This window comes from Triticum aestivum, chromosome 1B (assembly GCF_018294505.1).
Source record: "Triticum aestivum cultivar Chinese Spring chromosome 1B, IWGSC CS RefSeq v2.1, whole genome shotgun sequence".
NCBI classification, from domain to species: Eukaryota; Viridiplantae; Streptophyta; class Magnoliopsida; order Poales; family Poaceae; genus Triticum; species Triticum aestivum.
Genome location: NC_057795.1, coordinates 673,659,453 through 673,686,532, shown reverse-complemented (window position 1 = coordinate 673,686,532; position 27,080 = coordinate 673,659,453). Strand labels below are relative to the sequence as shown.

General features: G+C 41.3%; 2 protein-coding genes across 2 annotated transcripts; one reads left to right on the top strand and one right to left on the bottom strand.

Annotated features, from left to right (window-relative positions):
- Positions 1 to 1,348: 1,348 nt before the first annotated feature.
- On the bottom strand, positions 1,349 to 2,288 carry LOC123099786 (major pollen allergen Lol p 11). Its single transcript, XM_044521878.1, has 2 exons — positions 2,048 to 2,288; positions 1,349 to 1,958 (listed from the first exon to the last, which is right to left on the bottom strand). The coding sequence occupies exons 1-2, from the start codon at positions 2,208 to 2,210 to the stop codon at positions 1,618 to 1,620; spliced, it is 504 nt and encodes a 167-aa protein (XP_044377813.1). The 5' UTR covers positions 2,211 to 2,288; the 3' UTR covers positions 1,349 to 1,617.
- Positions 2,289 to 18,929: 16,641 nt separating this feature from the next.
- Positions 18,930 to 20,272, top strand: LOC123099773 (F-box protein At2g17036-like). The gene has a single exon (XM_044521870.1). It carries the CDS (start codon positions 18,960 to 18,962, stop codon positions 20,166 to 20,168), a length of 1,209 nt encoding a protein of 402 aa, XP_044377805.1. The 5' UTR covers positions 18,930 to 18,959; the 3' UTR covers positions 20,169 to 20,272.
- Positions 20,273 to 27,080: the final 6,808 nt, after the last annotated feature.

The window sequence follows — 27,080 nt, the reverse complement described above, 5'->3', positions numbered from 1 at the left end:
GGGACTAAAGGGTGCATTGGTCCCGGTTGGTGCCACGAACCGGGATTAATGCACCCCTTTAGTCCCGGTTGGTGCCACCAACCGGGATCAATGGGCCTTGCACAACGGCGTGGTGGTGGGAGTTTAGTCCCACCTTGCTAGCTGAGAGAGAACTGCACCTGTTTATAAGGTGCGATGCGCCAACCCTCTCGAGCTCCTCTCTAAAGCAGGCTTTCGGGCCTAATCTGTCCTTATGTGCCTGTGGGCCTACTGGGCTTACTACGGGCCTGAATCCTGGCCCATTGTTGGGTTTCTAGTTGTATTCAGGCCATGGGGGCCCAGTAGGAGGCACTTTTTTTGTTTTTTGTTTTTTTTACTTATTGTTGCTATTTTTATTTTTTTCCAGTTTTTTTGTTTTTTCGCTTTATTTATTTTCTTTTGTTTTTTGCTTTATTTTTAATTTTTTTTGCTTTTAGTTTTAGAAAAACTATAAACTTTCTGTTAGTGCCATTAGTTTTTAAATAAGTAATTAGAATTTTGTTACAAACTTTAATAGCAAAAAGAATTATCATAAAAGAAAATAAATAAGTAATTAGAATTTTGTTCAAAACATTAAAAGCAAAAAGAATTATCATAAAAGAAAATAAATAAGTAATTAGAATTTTGTTACAAACTTTAATAGCAAAAAGAATTATCGTAAAAGAAAATAAATAAGTACTTATTGTTGCTATTTTTATTTTTTTCCAGTTTTTTTGTTTTTTTCATTATTTAGCCGTCGGTCCCGGTTCGAGCCACCAGCCGGGACCAAAAGGTCCAGATGAACCGGGACCAATGGCGCACGTGGCCCGGCCGGCCCCCGGGGCTCACGAACCGGGTCCAATGCCCCCATGGGTCCCGGTTCTTGACTGAACCGGGACTAATGGGCTGACCCGGCCTGGACCTTTGCCCCCTTTTCTACTAGTGACCACTCCCACAAGATTCTCAACGTCACCGCCGAGATGGGACTAAAGCCGGGGAGACTTTATTGAACGAGGCGCCGCCGCCACCATCTAAGCGCGGCCCCAATAAACCTAGACCCTAACACCAGAAAACAATGCCAATCCTAACTACCTGCCGGAGCCAAAGCACCGAGGTCCCCACCCCCAGCCGCCGCCAGAGCGGCAGATGGAGGCAGGGACCAGCGGCTTTGCCGGCGGAGGAAGGGACGATGGTTTTTCCTCCTCGTTCGCCTCTCATGCGGTTGGGGAAGAGAACCTCCATTTTTGGTTAGAAAGCCTATAAAGGCTGAATCACCTCCAAAAGGCTTTAAGCAACAGATTGGAAAAAACTCGCTTGCAGCAACGAGAGAAAAGACTTCACCTATCACTCATGAGGAGAGGGCACCATGCATTGTTTGGGATATGATACAAAAACACTGCACGCATACATTGTACATATGATCTCTATATATTAATCACCATACAATTTATCATCTTATTATTCGAGACAAAAAGATACCAATAGAGTTTATCTTATACAAAACATATAGCTGGAACAGAAGTAGCTAGGCGAGGGCGCCGTACGTCGGAGAGTCATGAGATGATGATGATGATGATGATGGGAAGCAACAGAGCGAGACTACATGGATGGGATGGGTGTTCATGGGTTCTCGGGCGCGTCCTTGAGGTCGTAGGCCTGGAGGATGCCGCCGCACTCCTTGCGCGGCTCCTTGGGGAAGAAGGCGATGGGGTTCGCAAAGCGGGTGCCCTGCTGCTTCATGCCGTTGTTGCTGGTGAGCGGGACGCGCGCGCGGTCGCGGAACTCCTCGATCTCGGCGCACGACGCGTCGGGGCTCTTTGTCAGCACCACCTCGCAGATCTCGTCCTGGTGGTCCTGGTCGATCTCGATCTTGTACCACCCCTGCTTGTCCGTCGTCGCCTCCGCCTTGAGCTTGCTCTCGCCGCCGCCGAACGGCCGGCAGTCCATCGCCACCGTCGCCCCTGCATGCATGCATGCATGCGTACGTCACCCAACTGTACGTAAATTGTAACGTTACCCCTCGATTCGATGCCGAGGCGGGCGTACGTACCTTCGACGCTTTTGGAGACGTTGGTCTCGAAGCCGGCGCGGCAGGGGTCGCAGTATACGCGGCCGGTGACGATGAAGCCGCCCTCGGGGGCCTTCTCGGCGGAGGCGACGCCGGCGAGGGCCAGCAGCAGCAGGGAGGCGAGGAGGGGCGTGCACCGCGCCATGGTGTCGGTCAATCGATCGGGGGGTCAGTCACAACTCACAAGCGGGCGGGCGGGCGGGCGGGGAGGGAGGGATCGGGAGCGGTGAGGCCGGCAGGAACGGGCATTTTATGCATGGACGGCGCGGTCGAGAGTGGTGGCGCGGCGGAGGCGGGAGGCCGACCGAGCTCGTCCAGGCACACGCGGGGAGAGCGCAGAGCCCATCAAATTTCAGTTCATCTTCTTCAGAAAATAGTCTTTAATTAGGATCCATCCATGCATGCATGCACGCACCCAAAAACGTATGCTATTTGAAGAGAAACAAGAAAGATTGAAGTGAAAAGGGTGTTTTCATCGATGTTGTGTTCAGGTTTATATATGTCCTGAACAGATGCTTACAGCGTCGGTTACATGATTCCCGTCGTTTCAAAAAAGCACAACGACGGTTTGAGAAGACATGACGATGGTTCGCTATCTACTGCGTCGGTACAACGCTAGGATTCTAACGACCTGTTAGAATATACTAAGGAATATGCTAACTGCCTATTTAGCCTAATTTTAATGCTAATTAATTCCTAACACTCCCCCTTGGACAGCGCTGTTATTAATCTTCATTGTCTTAAGAATCTTCATATATCCTGAGTGTGGAAAGTCTTGAGTTCTCTTGATCCTTGATCTTACAACTTTGAGAATCTTTAATCTTGTATTATTTATATCCCTGTAAGAAAATATAAGAGGATCTATAGAAAATAATATATCATTAGTATAATTAATCACTTATTCAAAACTACATGAGAAATCCGTTGGAAAACTCATAAGTTTAGTTCTAGGAAATTTCTCCCCCTGAATTTTGCAAATTTCGTAGTCGTCTCATACCAATCCCATGAATACACTTTTGAAATGATGTTGCTGGTAAAGACTTAGTGAACAAATCAGCAAGATTGTCACAAGATTTTATTTGCAAAATATTAACTTTTCCATCTTTCTATAATTGATGAGGAAAAAATAGTTTTGGAGAGATATGTTTTGTGATATTACTTTTAATATATCCCATATGCATTTGAGCAACACATGCAGCATTATCTTCATAGATAATGGTTGGTGATTGTAATGAACCAATACCGCATGATGTCTGAATATGGTTTATCACTCTGCGGAGCCATACACATTCTCGTGAGGCTTCGAATAATGCAATTATTTCAGAGTGGTTAGTAGAAGTTGCTACTAATGTATGTTTTGTTGACTTCCATGAAATAGCAGTTCCACCATGTAAAAATACAAACCCTGTTTGTGACCTGGCATTATGGGGATCAGAAAGATATCCAGCGTCACAATAACCAACCAGGGTCATGTCTTGATTTTTCCGATAGAATAAACCAAGATCTTTAATACCTTGTAAATATCTGAAGATATTCTTTACTCCTGTCCAATGGCGTTTTGTTGGAGCTGCACTATGTCGAGCCAGTAAATTTACAGCAAAGGCAATGTCTGGTCTAGTACAATTTGAAAGGTACATTAGTGCTCCTATGGCACTAAGGTATGGAAACTCAGGTCCTAATACCTCCTCGTTATCATCCCTTGGTCTTAAAGGATCCTTGTTCATATCAAGGGATCTGACTACCATAGGTGTTTTGGATGGATATGATTTATCAATGTTGAATTTTTCCAAAATTTTCTGAATGTAAGCGGGTTGATAAACGAGTATTCCTGAGGGAAAATGCTCAAGTTGTATACCTAAGCAGAATTTGGTTCTTCCCAAATCTTTCATCTCAAACTCCGTCATTAAATGATTGCGTGCTACAGTTATATCTGATGCGTTGCCAATGATGTTGAGATCATCAACATATACTGAGATGATGCAAAATCCCTTTGAGGATTTCTTTATAAATACGCATGGGCAATCATTGTTATTCGAGTATCCTTTACTGAGAAGGAACTCACTGAGTCGGTTATACCACATTTTACCCGACCGCTTCAAGCCATAGAGTGACTTTTGTAGTTTTACACAATACATGTTGCGATTTATATTTGGATTTGGAATTTTAAGTCCATCAGGAACTTTCATATAAATTTCCGCATCGAGTGACCCATATAGATAAGCGGTCACTACATCCATTAACTGCATTGATAGATTCATTTGTACTGCCAAAGATATTAAGTATCGAAATGTAATTCCATTCATTACAGGAGAATATGTATCGTCATAGTCGATATCGGGTCTCTGCGTAAACCCTTGAGCTACTAGTCTTGCTTTATATCTCACCACCTCATTGTTTTCATTCCTTTTTCGAACAAAAACCCATTTAGCTCCCATAGGGAAGACTTTATGAGGAGTAGGTATTATTTTAGAAAATACCTCTCTTTTATTAAGAGAGTGTAATTCTGCCTCAATTGCTTCCTTCCATTTAGGCCAATCCGAGCGCTTGAGGCACTCTTTCATAGATTTTGGCTCTGGATCCAGTTGAAGGGTTTCAGCAATTTTCGAGGAGAAATCTGTGTCGACAACTGTAGTGCTTCTATTGTATGTTTCTCCTGAATCAATATAATTTATGGATATTTCATTAATTTCTTCAGGCTCCGTATGATTTCCCATAGAAACGGAGGCTGATTGTTTCGATATCCCAACATTATAATTTGTGTGCACATTTATGTTGGATTCTTGATGATGAACGTCAATTTGGTGTCCGTCAACTTGAGGTTGATTTGCATTTACTGTCATAGATTTTGATTTTGTTTGTTTTCGCGGGGGCTTTAGAGAAGCCTTTTCCCCTGTGACCAGATTTCTCCCCCTTTTATTTGTAATTGGGAGTTGAGTAGTTTTATTTGGTACCTCTACCCGTTCTGGTGCATTAACTGCGGGGATATAAGAATTAGTGACACCTTTGTGATCAGTAAATGCGTCTGGCAGGTTATTTGCAAAGTGTTGCAAATCTATAATTTTCTGAACTTCAGATTCAGATTCTTTAGTACGTGGATCTAAGGACTGAATGCCTATTACATTCCAATCTATTTCCTGGCATTCTTTGTGGTTTGTTTCTCCCCCTAATGTCGGGAAATGGTCCTCATCAAAAATTGAGTCAGCGTACCGGGCTGTGAACAGGTCCCCTGTTAGGGGTTCTAAATATTTTATAATTGACGGAGAATTATATCCCACATAGATTCCTAATTTTCTATGGGGTCCCATAGAGGTACGCTGCGGTGGTGATATCGGTACGTATACAGCGCAACCGAATTTTCGCATATGCGAAATACTTGGTTGATTACCACGTACTATTTGAAATGGGGAAGTTTCATGATATGCAGTTGGTCTGACTTGCATCAGATCTGCGGCGTGTAAAACCGCATGTCCCCAACAAGAGGTTGGTAAATTGCAATTCTGTAAAAGTGGTCTAGCAATTAATTTTACTCTTTTGATTAAAGATTCAGCCATTCCATTTTGAGTATGAACATAGGGTACTGAATGTTCTAGATGGATTCCTAAAGCCATACAATAATCATTAAATGCATGTGAACTAAATTCAGCAGCATTATCCATTCTTATTGTTTTTATCCTGTGTTCAGGATGATTTGCTCTCAATTTGATAATTTGAGCAATTAATTTGGCAAAGGCATGGTTACGTGTGGATAATAGACACACATGTGACCATCTAGTAGATGCATCGATGAGCACCATGAAGTACCTAAATGGTCCGGATAGAGGTTGTATTGGACCACATATATCTCCTTGAATTATTTCAAGAAAATTAAGCGACTCATTTTTAACTTTAAGATAAGATGGCTTAATAATTAGTTTCCCGGTAGCACAGGCGGTGCATATAAAATCTGATGATTTGGGAAATCTTTTAATTGGTAAATTATGACCAACAGAATTACTTATAATTTTTCTCATCATACCTATTCCAGGATGACCAAGGCGATCATGCCAAGTCTTGAATTTATCAAGATTTTGAAAAATTATTTCGTACGCAACATAAGGTACGGGTTTTATGTATGTAAAGTATAATCCGGATGAAAATGAAGGGAACTTTTCAAGAGTTTGTTCCTCATATCCGTTGCTTTTTGTTAAAAGCAAATATTCTTTGTTATCCACCTCTATTGTTTTAAGATGGAAATTGTTAGATCGGATATCTTTGAAACTTATAAGGGTACGTGTAGATTCAGGATACAAGAGTGCATTCTGAATTACGATAGTAGTGCCCATAGGGAGTGTGAAAGTGGCTCTTCATGAACCAATAATTGCTTTGTTATTTCCTGTTATGGTCATAACATTTTCCTTTCTCTTAGTAAGAGTTTGGAAATATTTTGCTTCCCTTAGAATTGTGTTAGTGGTAGCACTATCCACTAAACATAACTCTTCTTCCATCGGATTGTTCCCGTTAAAATGCTATAGATAGAAAAAGAATATTTTAGAATAAATTTATTTTTATTCATATATTCATTAAATTACATACATAATATTCATATTACAATCTCAAATATAAATTCATTACAATATTATGTCTGATTCACATAATGCAATATACATAGTCTGAAAGACTTTATTCTACTTATTGTTATATAATATATAACGTCTTGTAGTATTTAAATAGCTAAGTGACATCAATTTGTTTATGGAGATTAACTGAGGTCTCCAAAAACATCTCGGGTGTAATCCACAAGCATGTCTTCATCGAGGATGAGATCGTCCTTTGGCTTGTATACTTGAGTAGTATTTTGAGAAGGACCAGCTTGAGGGTTATCTTGAATGGCGTTGAAGTGAGCTTCAGCTTTATTTCCATGAACTTGTTTGCCTTTTCCTCCATACTTCATGTATAGATCCACAAGGTGTTTGGGAATTCGGCATTGATTAGTACGATGATTCATGCATCCACGCCTTTGACAAGTTTGAGAGTTGTCATTTTGATCATTTTTCTTGAAATGACCTTTCCCCTTATTTTGACCGTTGGTCTTTTGACCATTGTTCTTTTTCCATTTTCCCTTGAATTTCTGGAAGTTCCTTTTACGGTTTCCAAATTTACTAGTATAATGAGCATTAGCATGTGCTTCAGGGATAGACATGGCACCCGTTGGGCGAGCATTGTGATTCTTCATGAGAAGTTCATCATGCTTCTCAGCCTGAAGTAATGTGTATATGAGCCCAGAATACTTTGTGTATTTCTGTTGACGATACTGCTGTTGCAATATCCTCATCGAGGGATGGAAAGTGCATAAAGTTTTCTCTATTAAGTCTGCATCTGAAACTTGTTGATTGCAAAATCTTAGTTTGGAGTTAATTTGATGCACGGCAGAATTATATGCAGCAACAGACTTAAAGTCCTGAAACCTTATAAGAGACCATTCTCTTTGGGCTTCCGGCAACATTACTGCTCTTTGTTGGTCATATGTCTCCTTGAGGGAGTCCCATAAAGCTAAGGGATCCTCCTCCATCAAATATTCAGTTTTTAAATCAGGATGCTGATGGTGCCTTATGTAGTGCAATGCTGCATACTTTACCACTTGAGGTATTTCTGGAGCATTTTCGGGGGGTGCAACAATGCAAGGACTGAGGCTACATCCACTTAAGAATATTTTCATATCCATGGCCCATGATAGATAGTTACTTCCATCTATTTGTAGTTCTTGGAATTCTTTCTTATTGATGTCGGCCATATTTCCTTTCTTTCTCTCCTGTAGCCTATTCTCTGGTTCGAGCAGTGCTGATGACGTGAAGAGAAACAAGAAAGATTGAAGTGAAAAGGGTGTTTTCATTGATGTTGTGTTCAGGTTTATATATGTCCTGAACAGATGCTTACAGCGTCGGTTACATGATTCCCGTCGTTTCAGAAAAGCACGACGACGGTTTGAGAAGACATGACGATGGTTCGCTATCTACTGCGTCTGTACAACGCTAGGATTCTAACGACCTGTTAGACTATACTAAGGAATATGCTAACTGCCTATTTAGCCTAATTTTAATGCTAATTAATTCCTAACACTATTATCTGTTTGTCTGACGTGTCATCTATGCAGGGTCGATGTGGCAAAATAATGGGTTTTGTGATGCCACGCTGGGGAAAGAACGTTTTGGAGTTCAAGCAGCATGTAGCATTTTAGGCAAATACAATACTCTACTTCATAAGGTAGTTTTATCTTAAGTCTCTTACATGTAATTTAGAAATGACAAAAAAAATTGTATACAATGGATCATCTTTTAACCTTATCTTCAATAACTAGTTATTCCTAAAAACATGGTGAGACATATTGTGCTAAGAGATCATCTCTTCAATAAAAGAAAACAAACATTTTTATGAGGTCTCTCTCCTCCACCTCATTATGTATCCTACATGACACTTCTAAGGTAGCATCATTGTATATGCCCTTGTCCCTCCCACTCGACGAAGGCACTTTGGGGATGTATTCACAACAGAGCGGTATATGTGCGTAGTCCGCGCCACATGTGAGTCGTGTCATAACCGAATTATGGTCTGCATCACAGCAACGAACGTTCAGGGGCCAAGCGTGTTGTAGCATCATGTTCCTAGCTCTCCGGGAATCACTAATAAGGGGTAGCAACAAAATCTTCTGTGGAACACCATGTGAAAAAAGCACAGTTGTGCTTCATGGTGAAGCAAAGTTGTGCATCCGTGTGAAACACAGTTATGCTTCCAGAACTGTGCTTTCCTGAAAGTAAAAAAGTACAGCTGAGCTTCCCGAAAAGTAAAAATCGCAGTTCTAATTTCTTCAAATTTCTATAGCACATGTATACTTCTGGTTTCCTTTTTTGGGGGTTTCTTTTTTTGGCTTCTTTCATTCATATTTTTTTTGGAAAAATTCTTTGTTTTAGGAAAAAGTTCGTCCAAACCAATTAACACGGGAATTAGTTTTGAAGATCTCAATGCGAGAACCGCAAAGATTAAAACGGTTCATGATTTGGACACATGGTTGAAGTGATAAAACGATTTAGCAAAACGAATCTAAAAAAAGCACAAAAATCCCAGGTTGCGACAAGTGTTACACATGCAACGCGTCAGTGGTTACCACAAGAGATGGAAGTGATGTTTCCAAGGAGTTCCCTCTAACTATTTATTTAGTAGCTCACTACTTTCTTCGGCAGACATTGGGCTTGTATACATAGTCCAAAGTCAACTGGTTTTTTTTCTTTGAGACAGTCTGCGAGGCTTTTTATTAATTGTGACCAATATTTACATCCACAAACGAAAGATTACCAGGGTTGCCTAATCAAACATGACGGCCAACCCCCAACTGGTGTGAGCCTATGTCTAGCGTGCTGCGAGCACACAAGATCTTGCCTCGCGCACAGCAGGCCGGAAGTGGGTGGCCCAATAACCATTTGTTTCGCACACTAATGTCATGTTGATATCACGACATATAATTTTCCTTTTTTCTTTTGTTTATATTTTGAAAAAAATAATACATATATTATGAAATAATAATTTAGTTAATATGTGACATTTAAAAAATATTCATGGGTTTAAAGAAAGGTACGTGACAAACATAACACACTGCAAAAAATGTTCGTGTAATTAAAAAAACGTTTCATGCAATTCAAAACAATTACATTACATTTAGAAGAATGTTCACAAGTTCCAAAATATATATTCATGACATTTAAAAAATACAATGTAAAAAAAATACACATAGTTTAACAAGTCCTCTGTATCATTAAAAAATATTCCAACATGTACTTGCAAAATGTTTAACTCATTTTCAAAAAAAATATTTAAAAGATATATTTGAAAAAAATGGTAGTCACATTTTTTCTAATTGCAAATAAAAATATTTAGATGTATGCCAAAAAAGTACAATTTGTGAAGAAAAATATACATCAAAACATATAGCTGAATTTTTTTAAAGGTGTATAAAAGAGTGTTCCTACTATATATAAAAGATATACAATGTATATGAAAAAAACTAGATATGTGTTGAAACAAATCTCAAGAAAGAAACAAAGGAAACCAAAAAAGAAAAGGGGGGAAACCAAAGAAAACACTCCATATCATGTTTCATCCCATTCGGAGCTTGTTTCCACGCTATTTTCAAACCGAAGATCGTTCTGACCTTTTTAGTTGCCAGAAAATCAGTTAATGCCTTGAAAATAGAAGGTCAACTCAAAAGGTGGCTAAATTTGAGCATGACCATTTGGATGGTGTATAATAGTCAAAGAAAATAAATTGAAGTTCAAATGTTTTAAAAAAAATGACTTAAGTGTGGCAGGCTGTGGTTTTCCTTTGGAAACTCTTACGCTTCGGTGAAGAGTGTTTGGTTTGTACATGAGGTGCAGCAGTTTTTTATACATGAGGTACAACACCCAGATAGGTAAAAATAAGAGACCATGTCAAGTTTCATCCCTTTCGGAGCACGGGTACGCGTTATTTCATGCCAAAGAGACTTTTTGTGGCTGGAAAATCAGTTAATGCCTAAAAATTGGTCATATTGAGCATGGGGCCTTTGGGCGGTGTGTTTTAATCAAAGAAAAAGTTTTAAGTTCAAATGATTTACGAAACAAGAGTAGATGACGTACATGAGCAAATTTAGTACAAGGACTTAGCAGTGGCGGGCGTTCTGCTCCGCCCGCCACTAATGGACGTAGCTGGGTGTAGCAGGCATGTAGCGGGCTTTTGATTGCGCCCGCCACTACTAATGCCGCGTGGACGCTGGTTCCATTTCCCCCCAAAACCACCTCTCCCGCGACACCACAAATTGAACTGAAATTTCAAATCACAACTCCCCACACTCTCTCAAATCGCGTCGCCCCCTTGCCGCCCAACCCTTCCTCCGTCGCAGCCCCTCCTAGCCGCAGCGGTCGTCCTCCTCTGCCACGGCCCTCCTTCGTACGCTGTCGCGAGTCCGCCTTGCTCCTCCTTCGCAATGGCCTCCTCCTCCAGCAACGGGGGGCTCACACCGCCGTCGCCGCCAAACTCCTCCTCCGCCGAGGCCACTCCCGATCCCTCCTCCCCGCGCTCCAGCAGTGTACAGGTAATTAAACGTGAATAGATTGTAGATGAACATTTGTATTAGATTCACATATGTATAGATAGTAGATGAACATTTATATTAGATCCACATATTAATATATTGTAGATGTATCTTAGATTTGATTCTCATGTTTATAGATTATAGATGAACCATAGATTTAATTCACATGTTTATAGAGATGAATTTTAGATTCAATTGTTGATTGGTATCCTTTTATTCCATTCGTCCATCCATATTCTTTAACATTGATTGATATTTCATATATGTAAATATTTTGTAGCCTTTTATTCCAGTCGTCTCTTATCCATACGGAGTCTCAGATGCATGCATATTTATTTGGAGTGTTCAAGCTATGCAGGGCTTGAAACGAGTGTCGAAATTAAGGCGAAATGTTAATTAATTTATGTTTCGCAAAATTTCTGACACTCGATGTTTACATTTTTTTAGCACATGTCATGCCCAATTTTTTCGTCCATCGATACTCTTTAATATTGGTTGATGTTTCATATATGTAAATACCTTGTAGCATTTTATTCCAGTCATCTCTTATCTATATGGAGTCTCATATGCATGCATATTTATTTGGAGTATTCAAACTATGCAGGGCCTCAAAAGAGTGTTGAAATTAAGGCAAAACGTCAACTAATTTTCATTTCGCAAATTTTCTAGCACTCACTTTTTAGCACAAGTCAAGTCCAATTTTTCGTCTATCCATATTCTTTGATATTGGTTGATGTTTCATATATGTAAATATTTTGTAGGCTTTTAATCCAATCGCCTCTTATCCATATGGTGTCTCACATGTGCTCGAACTATGCAGGGCTTCAAAAGAGTATCTAAATTAAGGCGAAACGTAGATTGGGTTCCATTTCGCAAAATTTCTGACACTCAATGTTGACATTTTTTGGCACAAGTCATGCCCAGCTTTTCATCCATCCATACTCTTTAATATATTCCATAATGCATTCAACTGTTCTATAACATGAACTTATTAGGCAACCAACAACGAAGCATGCCATAGGTGTGGTGACACCAGGGTAGATGTGTGCAACAAGGTTGACCTCACTTGCAATGAAATCCGTTTAGATCTTCAAGATGACTTTCTTCAGTGGGCGGTATATTTTCATTCAATTATTGTTGTGGCTTATCATTTGGTAACGTATATAAAGGTGCATCCACAATTCTCTAATTGATGTTATTTTAATTGTTCTTAGTGCATCACTTGTTTGGGAATGATCGAGTTCATGCATGTGACGAGCCTACCAATCGATGTAGAGGGCATAGTTCAGTTTAACATTGCGTTGTTAAAAAATGACATAGACTTGACCCTTAGTGTCACCAAAAAGGCAGGCAGAACGTATTCCAGTGGATCAAATTGGATGCAGATTGCCACAGAATTAGCGATATAAATTTGGAAGATGTTCTTATTATTTCTTCATGAATTATAGGAGTGCAACAAAATCTATCTGTGCTACGATGTTCCACAGTCACCATAGTTGTTTGGGATAATTACATTTGAGTCCCTAGTTGTGTCACACCCGTGTGTTTTGTGTTTTGCCCCTAAATTCAAAAAACCCTCGTTTCTGCCCAAGCTCGTTTGCTTTTCTTATGTTTTTGCCCTTTGACCGTTTGACCGTAACTTTGAAAACTTCATAACGAATTCTTACTAACTCAGATAAATGCATATAAGATATCAAAATGTTCAGAAAAACATCACTTATATGTGCATGTCATTTGTATTCATGACAAAAGTGTTCATTTCAGTTTGAGCTCATATGATGTCAGCATGAATAGTGAAATCCAAAAAAACCAAAAAAATCTGAATTATTTTGTGGCAAACATTGACTAATGTTTTGAGCACTTGTAAAGTTCCACGAAGGAATGACATTCATGGAAGTCATGACAAAAAAAATCAGCACTCCAAAGTAACTCCACTGTTGGGCTTTTGCTGCCCGTCACTATTAGGCCTTCCTGCAGTAATGGTATTTGCATGTCTATCGTTACGCTTGTAAGAGTGGTGTTTGCACATTGATTATCAATAAAGTTATGTAAATTGGGATGTGTTTTATTATATGTACAAATGGCTTGCTTACATGTTCGTAAATGATATTGTCCGATATCAAAGAAATTTTTAGTTATATACGTAGGCCGGTTATATTATGCTTCATTTGCCAACCTATTTTACAACTAGAATTGAAATTTATTGTGATGTCTTGCAAGGAGTATTATTAAGCTATTGAAATAATGGTGGTTTAGGAGAGCCTTCGATGGTATGTTGAATTTTATTACGCATTTCTACGGAAGAAGCATTGGTTCTGTAGTTCTTGCACAGGAAGCCCATGAATGAGGTCATGTCGGTGATGGGGTTGTGGTCATTTGGTGCGAGCTTTGGAGAATTCCCATTCATTTGGATTTTTAGAAGAAAATCCTTGGGCGACCTGCTAATTTCCAAGAAATGTATATTACCTTCTTGCGTTGTAGTACGGTAGAGAGACACAACAATTCTTCCAGATGATCGTTGAGAAGTTGAAGGTGGTGCGAAGACAACAATGTTAAGCTGGTTGTTTCTTGTGGGTTTTGCTTGAAGCTGTCATGCAAAGGAGGGAAAATTATGTAGCTTTTCTGGTGTGAGTTTGGCATCACTTTTGGAAAAAAGATCAGATGTATTATAAAGATTCACCAGAAGTACAAAGCATCTCAAATATATAAAAAAAATTACATCAAGGTCTATGGATCACTGATCGACCATTGCCGCCGCCAGAAACGAGATGTTGACGCGTCGTTGTCACTGCTCTCTTACCGATGTCGGCCTGTTGCCATCACCTGGGAGTCCCTAGGTTGGTTTTGTTGTCTCTCTGGTTTTACATATGAATTAGAGTGGCTATAAACCATGCGAGGCATGAGGATTGGTGCCGGTGACTGGTGCTGAGTTGCCACTCCACTTGCTTGGCCCATCATGAGAGGCACAACTTTAGCATGATTGCAAGCCGGTCTGATATCACTACAAGAGGTTTGGTGATTTCAGGAGAGACCATGACAATATGGATTTATCAAACATGAGAGTAGGACTGAGCACAAAAACAAAGCATTATGGAGTTATTAGAAGACACATTGCATGTGCACGCTTACTAGTACCCTCCAAAAAAACGTGGAGCTCCTGTATAGTGCTTTAGGCGTCAGCTTGCTGCGATGTATCGATTGGCCCATTTAGCATAGTGTTGCAACAGTTTGATTTGCGCCTAGTCTTTTGTTGTCGCTCACAGGCTTGCTCTAGTGAAAAGGCACCTACTGATTCAGGGGGGAAACGGACTTCTAGATGTTTTACCAAATAAAAGTACCGAGTTGAGTTTTCGCCTAGAATTTGTAACACTCCAGCGCATATGCTGGCAGGTCATGGTGCTAGGGAAATTCGTAGTGACCATATTTTGTGGATCGCGAATTTTCCTGCCAATGTAATCTGTGCAGTGGCCGGCGATTCCGCCGTGACCACAGGTTAATGGAATGCTAGGTGTTCCATGTCAAAATAAAAAAATAAAAAAAATAGAAATCATACATTCAAAAACTCTTCCTAAATTTTAAAATGTTCATGAATTTGAAAAATGTCCATGAATCCTAAGAAATCATTAATTTGTACAAAATCTCGTGATTTGTGCAAAAAATATTATGAATATCGTGAATTAAAAAAATGTTAACGCATTAGAAAAACCGTTCGCAGATGTGAAAAAATTGTTCATGAATTAAAAAATGTGCACTACTTAAATTTATTACAAATTCAAAAATGTTTATGAATTTTAAAAAGTTACAAATAATCTAAACAAAAGGAAAGCATAAAATAATTAGGAAAAGAAAAACCAGACCTCGAAGATCCATAAGTTTCCGATAACTGGTGCACAATGAAACGCTGCACAGGCTGGCCCACGGTCAAGGTGTGGGAGTTTAAGAGCACAAAACCTGTTGTCTTTAACTCTTCTTGTTTTCATATAGTGCAAGCACTCATAAGCTGTAATAAAATTGTCAGTGATTAGTCGTCCAGCTCGACGTGATGAAGGCTTACGATCATTTGGAATGGTCCTATTTGAGAGCAGTTATGATCAAGCTAGGGATCAGCCCGAGATTCACTGATACTATCATGAGGTGCGTATCGTCGGTTTCTTTTTCGGTCCTATTTAATGGTGGTATTCTGGATGCTTTTAGGCCAACTCGTGGTTTGCGTCAAGGAGACCCAATTTCTTCGTATCTTTTTTTGTTGGCAGCTGAGGGACTATCATGCATCGTGAAAGCTCAAGCAGAGGGTGCGTGTGTGTGGTCTTTCTGTGGCACCTAATGCACCTTTAGTTAATCACCTGCTATTCGCCGATGATAGTTTGTTGTTTTTTGAAGCTAACCCAAAGAGTGCTACAAGAGTTCGTGACCTCTTGAGGAGGTACTGTGATGTATCTGGCCAGCGAATTAATGCGGACAAATCTTCAATTTATTTCAGCAAAGGGGTGGCTGAACCCATGAGAGCCTCTGTCAAACAGATTCTTCAAGTACAAAACGAGTCTTTGTCAGAGAAGTACTTAGGTCTCCCTTCGGATGTGGGCAATTCCAAAGAAGGTAGTTTTAAATACCTTAAGGACAAAATATGGAAACATGTTCAAGGTTGGATGGAGAAATGCCTTTCGGTGGGTGGGAAGGAGGTCCTTATTAAATCAGTGGTGCAATCGATCCCTACCTATTCAATGGCATGCTTTAAGCTACCTCGAGGCTTATGTGAACACTTAAATGGCTTGATCCAAAAAAAATGGTGGGGAAGCAAGAATGGATAGAGGAAACCAGTGTGGGTATCATGGAATACCATGTCAAAACCTAAGGTCATAGGTGGTATGGGATTTCGTGACATCGAACTTTTTAACTTGGCCTTATTGGCTCGACAAGCATGGAGATTGATGGAGCATCCAGAATCATTTAGTGCTCGAGTTTTAAAAGCCAGATACTTCCCAGATTGTCATTTGCTTGATGCCACCCTTGGTTCGGCCCCATCACAAGTTTGGCGGGCGATCATGGAGGGGAGGGAAATCTTATCTCTGGGTCTCATTAAGAGGATTGGTAATGGCGTAGACACACACACATCTGGTTAGATAATTGGCTGCCGAGAGACTTTAAGTTAAGACCAATCTGCCCCCGGTCTAGTGATCCTCCTATTCGGGTTTCATATCTAATTGATCCAACTACCAGAACATGGAATAGGCGGCTACTTGAAGAACACTTGATCGCCCCTGATGTGGACATTGTCTTTAATATTCCTCTCAGCTCTTGGGTGCAAGAGGATTTCTGGGCTTGGCATTATGATAAGCGGGGTATTTTCTCGGTACGCTCAGCCTACAGGATGATCACTGCTATAAAGCCCAACGAGAGGATTGGGTTGAGCATCGCTCTGGCCACTCGAACTCATCGGCTGATAAGAAGTCATGGACGTTTTTGTGGAAGGTAAAAATCCCATCAAAGGTCCGGGTTTTTGTGTGGAGACTTGCTCATACATCGTTGCCTACGGGCTCAGTTCGCTGCTCCAGAAACATGTCAGAATCTGATGCTTGCTCAATATGTGGTGCGGCGGAAGACACCTGGAGGCATTCGCTCTTTGACTGCTAGATGGCACGCTGCACATGGGTGTTGGGAGATGAGGAACTTTTGGAGCATGTGTTATCAAATAGAATTGAAGATGCTCGACTCTGGTTATTCTGGCTGTTTGAAACCTTGAATCAACAGGAACTGGCTCGTGTTCTTGTCACCCTCTGGGCCATATGGTGGGCAAGAAGGAGAGCAGTACATGGCAACGAGTTCCAAAGTCCGGTTTCTACTTGGTGCTTCATTAATAGATTCCTAGAAGATTTGGAGATAGCTGCTATCTCTCAGCAAAAATCCAGAGCTGTTTCTCCAGTTCTCCGACCCGCCCCTAGATGGATTCCTCCTGTTAATGAATTGGCGAAACTGAATGTGGACGGGTGTCTGTCCCGGCAGGGGAATCGGGGTGCGGCAGCCGTCGTGTGCAGGGACCATGCAGGTCGTTACCTTGGTGCATCGGCCGTTGTCTTCGACGGCCTGGTTGATCCTGTTTCTTTGGAGGCACATGCATGTAATGAAGCACTAGCCTTGTCTCCTGATCTTCATATCCACCGGTTGATGGTGGCCTCAGATTGTCTAGAGGTGGTAAAAAACATCAAGAAGGGAGCTGCTTCAGTCTACGCAACGTTGATTAGTGAGATCAATCATAGAAGCAGGGATTTTAACGATGTAATATTTTGTTTTGAGCCTAGAAAGAGCAACTTTGAAGCTCACGCATTAGTTAAGGCCGCTGTTACTTTACCAGTTGGTCGCCACTTGTGGCTAGGGTACTATCAGATATAATTTGTACTAGCAAAAGAGCCCGTGCGTTGCAACGGGAGAGAAAACATAACACACACTCTTAACCCGACAACCATCACCCAAGACTACAATAGGTCCATCTCCTTTATTTTTGCGAGATATCATATTTGTGTTGCCACTTATCCTCCTTCTCACCCTCGCCGGCGAAGGCCTCGGTGTTCACACAAAAACAAAAAAACGTGTTTGAATATGTTTAATCCTAAGACGCCTCTCTCCCTCTCTCCTCCCTCCCTCTCTCTCTCTCTCACTCTCGCGTTGAGAAATCTGTTGTTTTCCCCTGCGACATATTTCAGAGGTTTGCATGTGTAGTTATTGAAGTTTTCTTTTCCCTATATTGTTATAGTGGGGTGTTTATTTGCAATCCGGGTCGCCGCTGGTATGAAAGGAAAACGGATCTTACGCTATAAATTATAAGTTTGCTCCCAAAACTATATTTTAAAAATATTTAACAGGTAAAATTAACATCTTATTTAGATGCCACATATTTTTCTAGTAAATTTTCATATATAATATGTTGAAATCGAAGTTACGGTTTAAAAGATACGGATAATTTAGAAAATCATTTATTTGACTTAAATATATTCCCAAATAATTTTTAAAAATACTTAACAGGTGAAAATAATCTCATATTCATATTTTACATATTTTTCTAATTAAATTTTATATATAGCATGTTTAAATCGGAGTTACGGTTTAAAAGATATGGATGATTTAAAAAATCATTGTTGGACTTAAATATGATCCGCAGAAAAGAAAAAAAGTAAAATGAAAAAAAAACAGGGGAGTGAAGCCCCGCCATGGGTCGGCCGATGAACACATTCATGGTACGACGTGCGTGAGAAAAGAAAGCTAAATATTGTGGGCGCTAGGGATCGAACCCAGGTCTTGCCGGTAGAGGAGGGATAGGCCGACCACTCTGCTGGTCTTCGTTCTGTGTCTAATGTACGTCACGTCACTATAAAGTAACGAAGTAGGCGGTGATTTTTTGTCCGAAAAGTTGAATCGTTTTTCCACCTGGCGGTGGCATTGGTGGGTAATTATTATAAGCTTGAAGGGTAATTTTAATGACGGACGACCAGAAGCAAATAGCCGCTTTATTAGTGTATATATATAAAGACCCAGGACACTTGAGTTTTGAATAAAGACCCTAGCTCACTTCGGAAAAAAAAAGAAAATAGAAGTATTTATTTCTAAAAAAAAAGAAGTATTTGGCGCCTTATGCGTCGCAGGGTGGGAAACTTCTCAACTGGTCCAAGAAAAACGGGAAAGTGTTTCGAGACAGTCTCGGACTCTCGTGTCGTGCCAACCGCGTATATACATACGGCGCCCACGGCATGGATCATGGACGTACAGAGGCACACACGCCGCAGGCTGTCTCGTTGGTCGATCCGTATGTCGTCGGTAGCACGCCGCGCACCAAACTGTTGGTCGAGCATCCCCACCGAGCTCGCGGGCGTCGTGCTCCGCCGCCTCCCTTGCCATGCCGACCGGGTCCGCTTCGCGGCCGTCTGCAAACAGTGGCGCGCCTCTGCGCGGCAGAGCTCTCCGCCTTTGCACTACCCATGGCTCGCTTTGCCTGACCGGACATTCTACAGCCTGCCCGGCTCCGCCTTCCAGCCGCTGCCGCTCCACCTCGACCGCCACCGGCAGCTGCCGCAGGCGCAGAGCTCTTGCGGCGAGTGGCTCGTGTTTGAGCGCTTCGACGGCGCCTACACGCTGGTCAGCCCTTTCTCCATGTCCACCACCATCCTGCTCCCCGGCCTCTCCGACACATACGCCCCCAACGTGCCTCTCCTCGTCGCGAACGACCAGCCGGTGCCCGACATGCTGAAGCTCGTCGTGTGCTCTGACAACCTCGTCGCCGCGATCGTCAATGATAACGAGGCGTTGACGTATCGCAGCAAGCTTGCCTTGTGCCGGCCAGGAGCGTCCTCGTGGTGGTCCAGCACACCCGACGAGCTTCGCCACCTCCAAGACATTGTCTCGTGCGGGGGAAAGCTCTACGCCCTCGACAAGTTCAACGGGCTCTTCTCCGTCTCCATCGGCACGGGCAGGCGCACCGGCGATCCGACCGTGTCACGGGTCGAGCACCTCATGGGTAGCCCCCGTGGGGTCCTCAAACACTCGTCACAGTACCTGCTAGAATCTAGCGGCACGTTGCTGTTGGTCTGCAGGGAGGACGTGATGTTCGAGGGGTGCAGCAGCGGCTCGATGAGTGCACTCATGGACGGGCTGGAGCTGGAGCTGGAGCTGGAGTTCGAGGTACTCAAGGCGGACTTGAAGAGGTCTCGATGGACGGACGTAAGGAGCGTGGGCGACGACCGGGTGCTGTTCGTCGGGCCATGGTGCTCCCGGGCGGTTCACGTTAGTGGCGCATGCGAGCAGGACTGTCTCTACAACGGGGACCGTATCTTCTTCATGGTGGATGTTAGCGCGAAAAGATACAATCATCGGTACTACGGCTACGGGGCACAACGGGAGCCCTTCTACTGCATCGTCTACGACATGAGGACGCAGCGGTCGGAGTTGTTCCTGGAGACGACGGCGCGCCCGTTAAAGGGCTTCCCGGTGACATGGCTATTCCCTCCAAGTCAAGGATAGCTGCGACTGAATGGCAAGTTCTATGTATGAGAAACTGAGGAGGCTTTTTGAAAAGTTGTTTATTTATTTTTATTTTTAAATGGCAAAGCCCCTGGGGTATCGTCACCCCTTAAATGTTCCGTTCAAAGACCGAAGCCGTAAATTAAGTGTCAAACCTGGCGTCTGTTTGCCCTGGTCAGTTCCTTTATCTCAATCACTAGCGTACCGTCCACGTATATGTGCCCCAAGAAAGAGTGGAGCCCCGATCTTGATCGTATCTTACATCAATGTTATTATAGAGTGAAAGTAAAAGAGACACAGAAGAGTCCAAATGATCCATTAGTTCCATTGCAACGTGGGAGACCCACTTATATACATGATGAAGGGGTGTGTTGAGGAGACACCTCTTCCCCAACAGACACCTCCTGGGAGGCATCCCTCCCATACAATTGATCACATATTTTTATTTCTCAACACCCCCCCTTAATCAATTCGTCATATGTATATTACAAACTGAAAACTCCTCCAAAAATCCTGTGGGAAAAATTGAGGAGAAACCTTATAATAATGTGCCATCGAAAACTCCTTTAAAACCCAGTGAAAAAAATATAAGGAGAAACCAATATGGCACATATCCGCACTTGTATTTATATTATTGTCTCGTTAAAAACCTTGTATGAGAAACATCATGGAAAACTCATAAAGGGAAAAGGAGTACAATATGAGTGATCTCAAGATCACCAACGGGTTATAACTTGGGATTTTACTCTCCCTGAAATTTGCAAACCTCAAGAATATCTCATACCAATTCCACGAATCTAGTTCTGGAATATAAATATTGATAGAGACATTGTGAATATCACAATAATTTGTTTGCATACTATCCTCTTACATTTTTGTAATTCACAAGGATAAATATAACCCATAAGCAATACAAGTGACATTATCTTGGTAGATAATGATAATTCCACATGATTTCACATGTGGCCAATCATTCTATGAAGTCATCCACATTTTATGATGCTTCAAATGATATAGAATGATCACTGGAAGGACTCACTTAGAGTCTATTCTGAATACTTTCTTCAAAGTACTCTTCCAGCAAACCCAGTCTTTGATATGACATTGTGGGATCAAATAATTAGCCACTATCAATATATCAAACCATGGTCCCATCTTGATTTTTCGAATGAAATTGATCAAGACCCTTCGTGCCTTGGATATATCCCAGGATATTCCTTACACAAACCTTATACCTTTCAGAGAATTGCACTCTCAATAAATTGCCAAAAACTATAGTGTCAGGCCTGACATATTTTGCAAGATATATGAGTGCTTCGATGGTATTTAGATATGGAAATTCATGCTCCTCTATCACTTCACCATCTCCCCTATGTCTCAAGGATCTATATCCCATATTAGGTATAACATGACCATATGTGTCTTTGATATAATATATCCATATTGGACCTCTCCAATACTTTCGGATATATGAAAACTGATATCTTAGGGGAATATGCTCAAGTCATAAGCTTAGCATAATTTGGTTTAACCCAAATATCCGTCTTAACATGATTGTGTGTATTTCATGTCTTATATAGACTTTGATGATAAGATCATCGACACCACAAATTAAGGTGATGTACAATCCAACCCAGGATTTCTTCATGAATACACGTCAACAATCATTAGTATGAGAGTAATCCTTGTCAAGGAATAACTCACTTAGTCGGTTGCACCACACAATTCTCTGACTACTTCAAGTCATAGAATGACTTCAATATATACATCCAAACTAATTGACCCATGGGAGTATGTAGACATTACATACATCAACCGTGTGGATCTATACTGCCATTAACATTCAGTATCGAAACATAATTCCACTCATACCAAGAAGGTATGTTATATCGTAACCGATGTCGGGTCTCTGCGAAAAACCCTTGCGCTACAAGCCTTGCTTTCTCACCACCTCATTTATTTTTGTTTCCAAACAAAAATTCACTTCTCTTCCCTCTAGAAGATACTTATGAGGAGCAGGTTTTACAATGGTAAATACCTCTCTTTTGATGAGCGAGTGCCAATCTTCCTTAATTGCTTCCTTTCATTTGAACCAACATAAGTGCAACAACACTCTCCATGGATTTGGTTCAGGGCCCAAAAGGATTCTAGCAATTCTCGAAAGAATTTTATGTCGACATGTGTAGACTTTCTCATATATGATTCTCATGAATCAATATCATTGTGGAATTCTTATTACGCCTCTTAACTCCTTGTGATTTCCCACAACAACAGAGTCAAGGTGTTTCGATGTCCCAACACATAAAAATGTGTGCACATATGTGTTGGACTTTGGATGCCGCGCATCCCTCAGGTGTCATTCAACCAGAGGTTGAATCATATTTACTGATCGAGGGGTCAATCTCCTCTGTTTTCACCGAAACATATGAGAACTTAATCTCATGCGACCAGAATTATCCCCCTCTTGCTCTCATCTAGGTAGACGAGTGGTTTATTAGGTACCTCCACTCGTTCTGGTACTTGACCATAGTGACAACTTTGTCATTAGTAAATATACTTGGCAGATTATTTGCAATATGCTGCAAATTTTTCATAACTTGAACCTGCATTTCAGATTCTTAAGTACGTGGACAAAATGTCTATGACATTTCTTATCCATTTCCTGGCATTCTTTGTGGTACTCATCTCCCCCTGATGCCAGAAAATGTTCTTATTGCAAAAGCAATCAGCGTATGGGCTGCAAATAACTCCCCTATAAGGGTTAAGGTATTCGGCGGATTTACGAACATACCACAGTTATTCCTCACATAGATCCCAACCATATGTGAAGGCCCATGATGTACGCTGGGGTGGTGATATCGGTATACAACCGAATTACCGCAGATGTGAAATACTTCACTTATTTCCACGTACAAACTGCAAGGGGGTGCAGTATCATTTGATCTCATTTAGATCAAATATGCGGAGTGTGAGACCGCATGTTACCATCAACAAAATGTTGGTAAATCACAATTCTACAACATTGGCTATGCAATATTGAATCTCTTTCATAAGAGATCAAGCCAAACCATTCTGGTTATGTACTATATATTGAATATAACCATTGAATGCTCGTAATCAAGTTCAACGACATTTCTATTCCAATGGAATTATCCCACATGAGGATAATTTGCTCTAAATTCGTCAATTTGAGCAATTAATTCAGTAAACATATGGTTTTGTGTGAATGATACACATCTAAGACCATGTTCTAGATGCGTCTATGAACACCATGAAGTACTAACATAACCCAGATAATGGTTGAATAATCCAAACATATTCTTGAATGCAATCAAGAGTATTGGCTGGCTCATTTCAAATTTTAAGGTGAGAGTGCCTTAAAATTAATTCCCCAATATCACATGCAGTGCACAAAACAATCTGATGATTGTTGGGAATATTGCAACTTGTCAAGTTGGAGCCAACAGAATTGTCATTCTCTAATCGTCCAATATCATAATGACAAAGGAGGAAAAATTATTATATATGCAAAAATATTGAGTATAAACTAATTCATACACTCAATTATCTCAACTATCATGTTGGAGGGACAAGATGTTGCAATTTATACAATATGTAGTAGTACAATTATAGGCCAATAATATTTAAGGATAACTAAGAGACTACACGAGATCTCCAAAATATCTTTGGAATATCATTCCACAAGCATATCATCAATATAGAGGAGTCTATTCCCCTTTTATCATGCCAGAATGTTCTCTGGTTGTTTCCTTTTGAAGTAGAACTTCAAACTTATCCCATTAAAATCATTTGCCTCCAGTGAGCCGGTGGTATGATTCAACCCAATACTTGACCGATTGGTAATCATTAGTACGACATTTCGTAAAACCACCATTTTGACAAACTTGAAAGTTGTCATTATGATCATTTAAATTAAATGATCCATTCCCTTTTGAGATATACACTCAATTTCTGCTTGTCATTTTTTTCTCTTCACTTTACATTCAACTCCTCGTGGTTCTCTAACCACTATTACTTAGTACTAAGAGTACTAGCGTGAATTTCAGGAATTGCAACCTGAAACAAAGATGATATTTCTGTTTACCATCCTAGGAGAATGTAAAGTGCAGTAAGGACTTATAGTCAGATATGTATCTGAAGCCGCCTTATCACATAATCTCAACTTAGTGTTGATTTATAGACAGTAGAATAATAAGCCTCAATAGACTTAAAGTCCTTAATACGAATAAATAATCATTCGTGTGATGCTTATAACAATATATCTCGCCTCAATGAAGCCTTAGAGGGAAAATGGATATTCATTATCCATTACATACTCAGTTTATAAACCGAGTCATAGCGATGTCACATAAATGCAAATATGCACATTTTAGCTATTTTTAAATAGCCATGACATTCTCTACAGGTGGAGTCTTTATGGCCACAATGCCATGGGTCGACAAGATCACTATGTCCACGACCCATGTCAAATAATTATTCCCACCTAATGTCATCGCATCGCATTACATTTCGAAAAGGTCAGCCATATGATGCATGAAATACTAATGCATTAATTTACCTTCAGTAAATTAAGTACGATGAAAATGCTATGGCTAAGCATAATCATGGTCACGGTGATTCTTAGTGATTCATAGGGCAAGCCTTCCAGAAGAACACCACAATATGGTGTAGATCTTCAAATTAAAGGTAGTCACCTCAAAAGGGACAAGCCTTTAATTTTCTTAAAACACATAGAGATAGCTGACCACCTAGTGGTGCCTCACTCTTATGGACAGTTCCCATTGATCATAGTCCCCACAACCATATGTTATTTATAACACATGAAGGTAGTCACCAAAAAATGGCATAAACCTCTTAGCTGTGCATGAAACTTAATTCATAGCTATGATGGTGTCTCATAAGTTGTGTATGCATGGAAGGTAATCACCAAAATATGCAAGTGTTTTGCATAATTCTCTTCATAGAATAATATGCAACATAGTCACCAATGCCTTGGGTTCATCTCCTGATGGAGTATGTGACACTATAGTCACAACCAATGACAAATGCTGTGAAATTGACAAGTATTTGGAAAAATATCATGAAGGTAGGCACCAGCGGTGTAGGCCTCATAATTGCTATGTCATAAATTTTGTGCCTTCACTTTTGCTTTGAACAAATGGAGATAATCACTACTAAGTAGTGTAGACCTCACTCTTATGTTGCATTTCACAACCTTATGTTAATTAAAAACACATTGAAGGTAGTCATCACATGGTGATGTAGACCTCACAGTTGTGAACGAAATTAACTCGTTGCCATAATGCAGTCCATAAGTTGTGTGGAAAATTCAAGATAGTCATTATGTCAGAATGACATAATATAGACCTCACAATAACATTGGATAACCTGCAGTTAAGCAGTAGGTACCATTTGTCGATTCCTTGTGACAAATGTAAATTTGACATAGTCAGGCAGTGTCATACACTTCACTACCTCATGTTTCCAAACTTGCAAGCAAATTCCATGTTCTATGCAAATAATGGAATCAACATATTGCTTTGCAACAGTATTACCCATGTAATACAAATAAATGCAGAAGTATAAACATACTTATGCAACACATATGAGGACTTGGGGGCCTCAAACGGTCATTTTACATGACATAAAATTATGCATAATCATTATTATGCAATTTACCAATGGTCTACCCTGCACATTTGCTCTGAAGCCCATGGCTTAACATGCAAAAAACAATAATCTTATTGTCAAAGTGCTAAAGCCAAGGGGCTAAAACGCAAGATCTGATAAGCATATATGCCTTAAATCAGAGAAAGCAGGGACTTCTCTAGGATTAACAAATAATTCAATGGCTGATTTACAAAATCGCCAAAGAGATAGGATTTTCCCCCTTCTCTTTCTCGTGCAGTTACTAATTCCCTTAGGGAATTAACCGCCGTCTGCAGGCGCTGGTTCCCGTGCGCCGCCGTAGTCGGGGGTCATCGCCGGTCGAGATTCACGCGACGCCTACGCCGCCTCTGGGCCAAGGAACAGACAGTCCCGCGCATAGGGCTGGTGGCTGCTACCGCCATTGGCGGCAGCGCCTCTCGGAGACGGGAGCGGAGACCCTTCGCCGCCGGTGCCAGGCCATGCCATTCACCGGGACCACATGCTGGTCACCATCGCGCCGAGTCCGACTGGACATCGCCCGCCGGGGTTGCGGCCGCGTGCACACCTGGGACGCCGCCTCCACCAAGCTTTGACGGTTGCGTGCTGCCGCGCGGCATGGCTGCACGCTGACGCGCCGGAGCGTGTCGGTACATTAGGGGATGGTTCCCTGGTGTACCACCGTCCCTTGTCTAGAGAGGCACGCCGCGCCGCCAATCTTTTGGACTGCGGTCGCTGGAAACACCAGCAATGGGGTCGAGGCCGCTGCGCATGTTGGGCACTGCCTCCGTGCTGTAGAAGCACGCCGCGGAATCAAGGACGAAATCTCACCACTTAGAGGCGTCGTCGAGGACTAGAACTCCTAGTGCTTTTCCAAGAACAGCGCTCATTTCGAGTTCTCCCTCTTTCTCTTTGGTATTTGATCCATCCACTTCTTCCTGTGCATGCGCTCGGAAGAAGTAATCTACATGTACGTACAGGAAACAGAGTCGATTGATATAGATCATTTATTGATCATGAGAAGGCAAAATGAAGTAGACAATGTTCTGATCGGTTTTTGTCCTGAACAGTGCATCTATGCATGCATGTCAACGAATGACTTGCTCGTGCTGTTCATGTTGCCAAGGCAATCGATTTTCCGACTGCGCCAAATGCTCACGGGCCGGCCTCTTCTTGGACGATTCGGTGAGGCAATTCTCGCAGGAAAAGGCAATTGATCAGATTCTTCTTACTCCATGTTTCTTA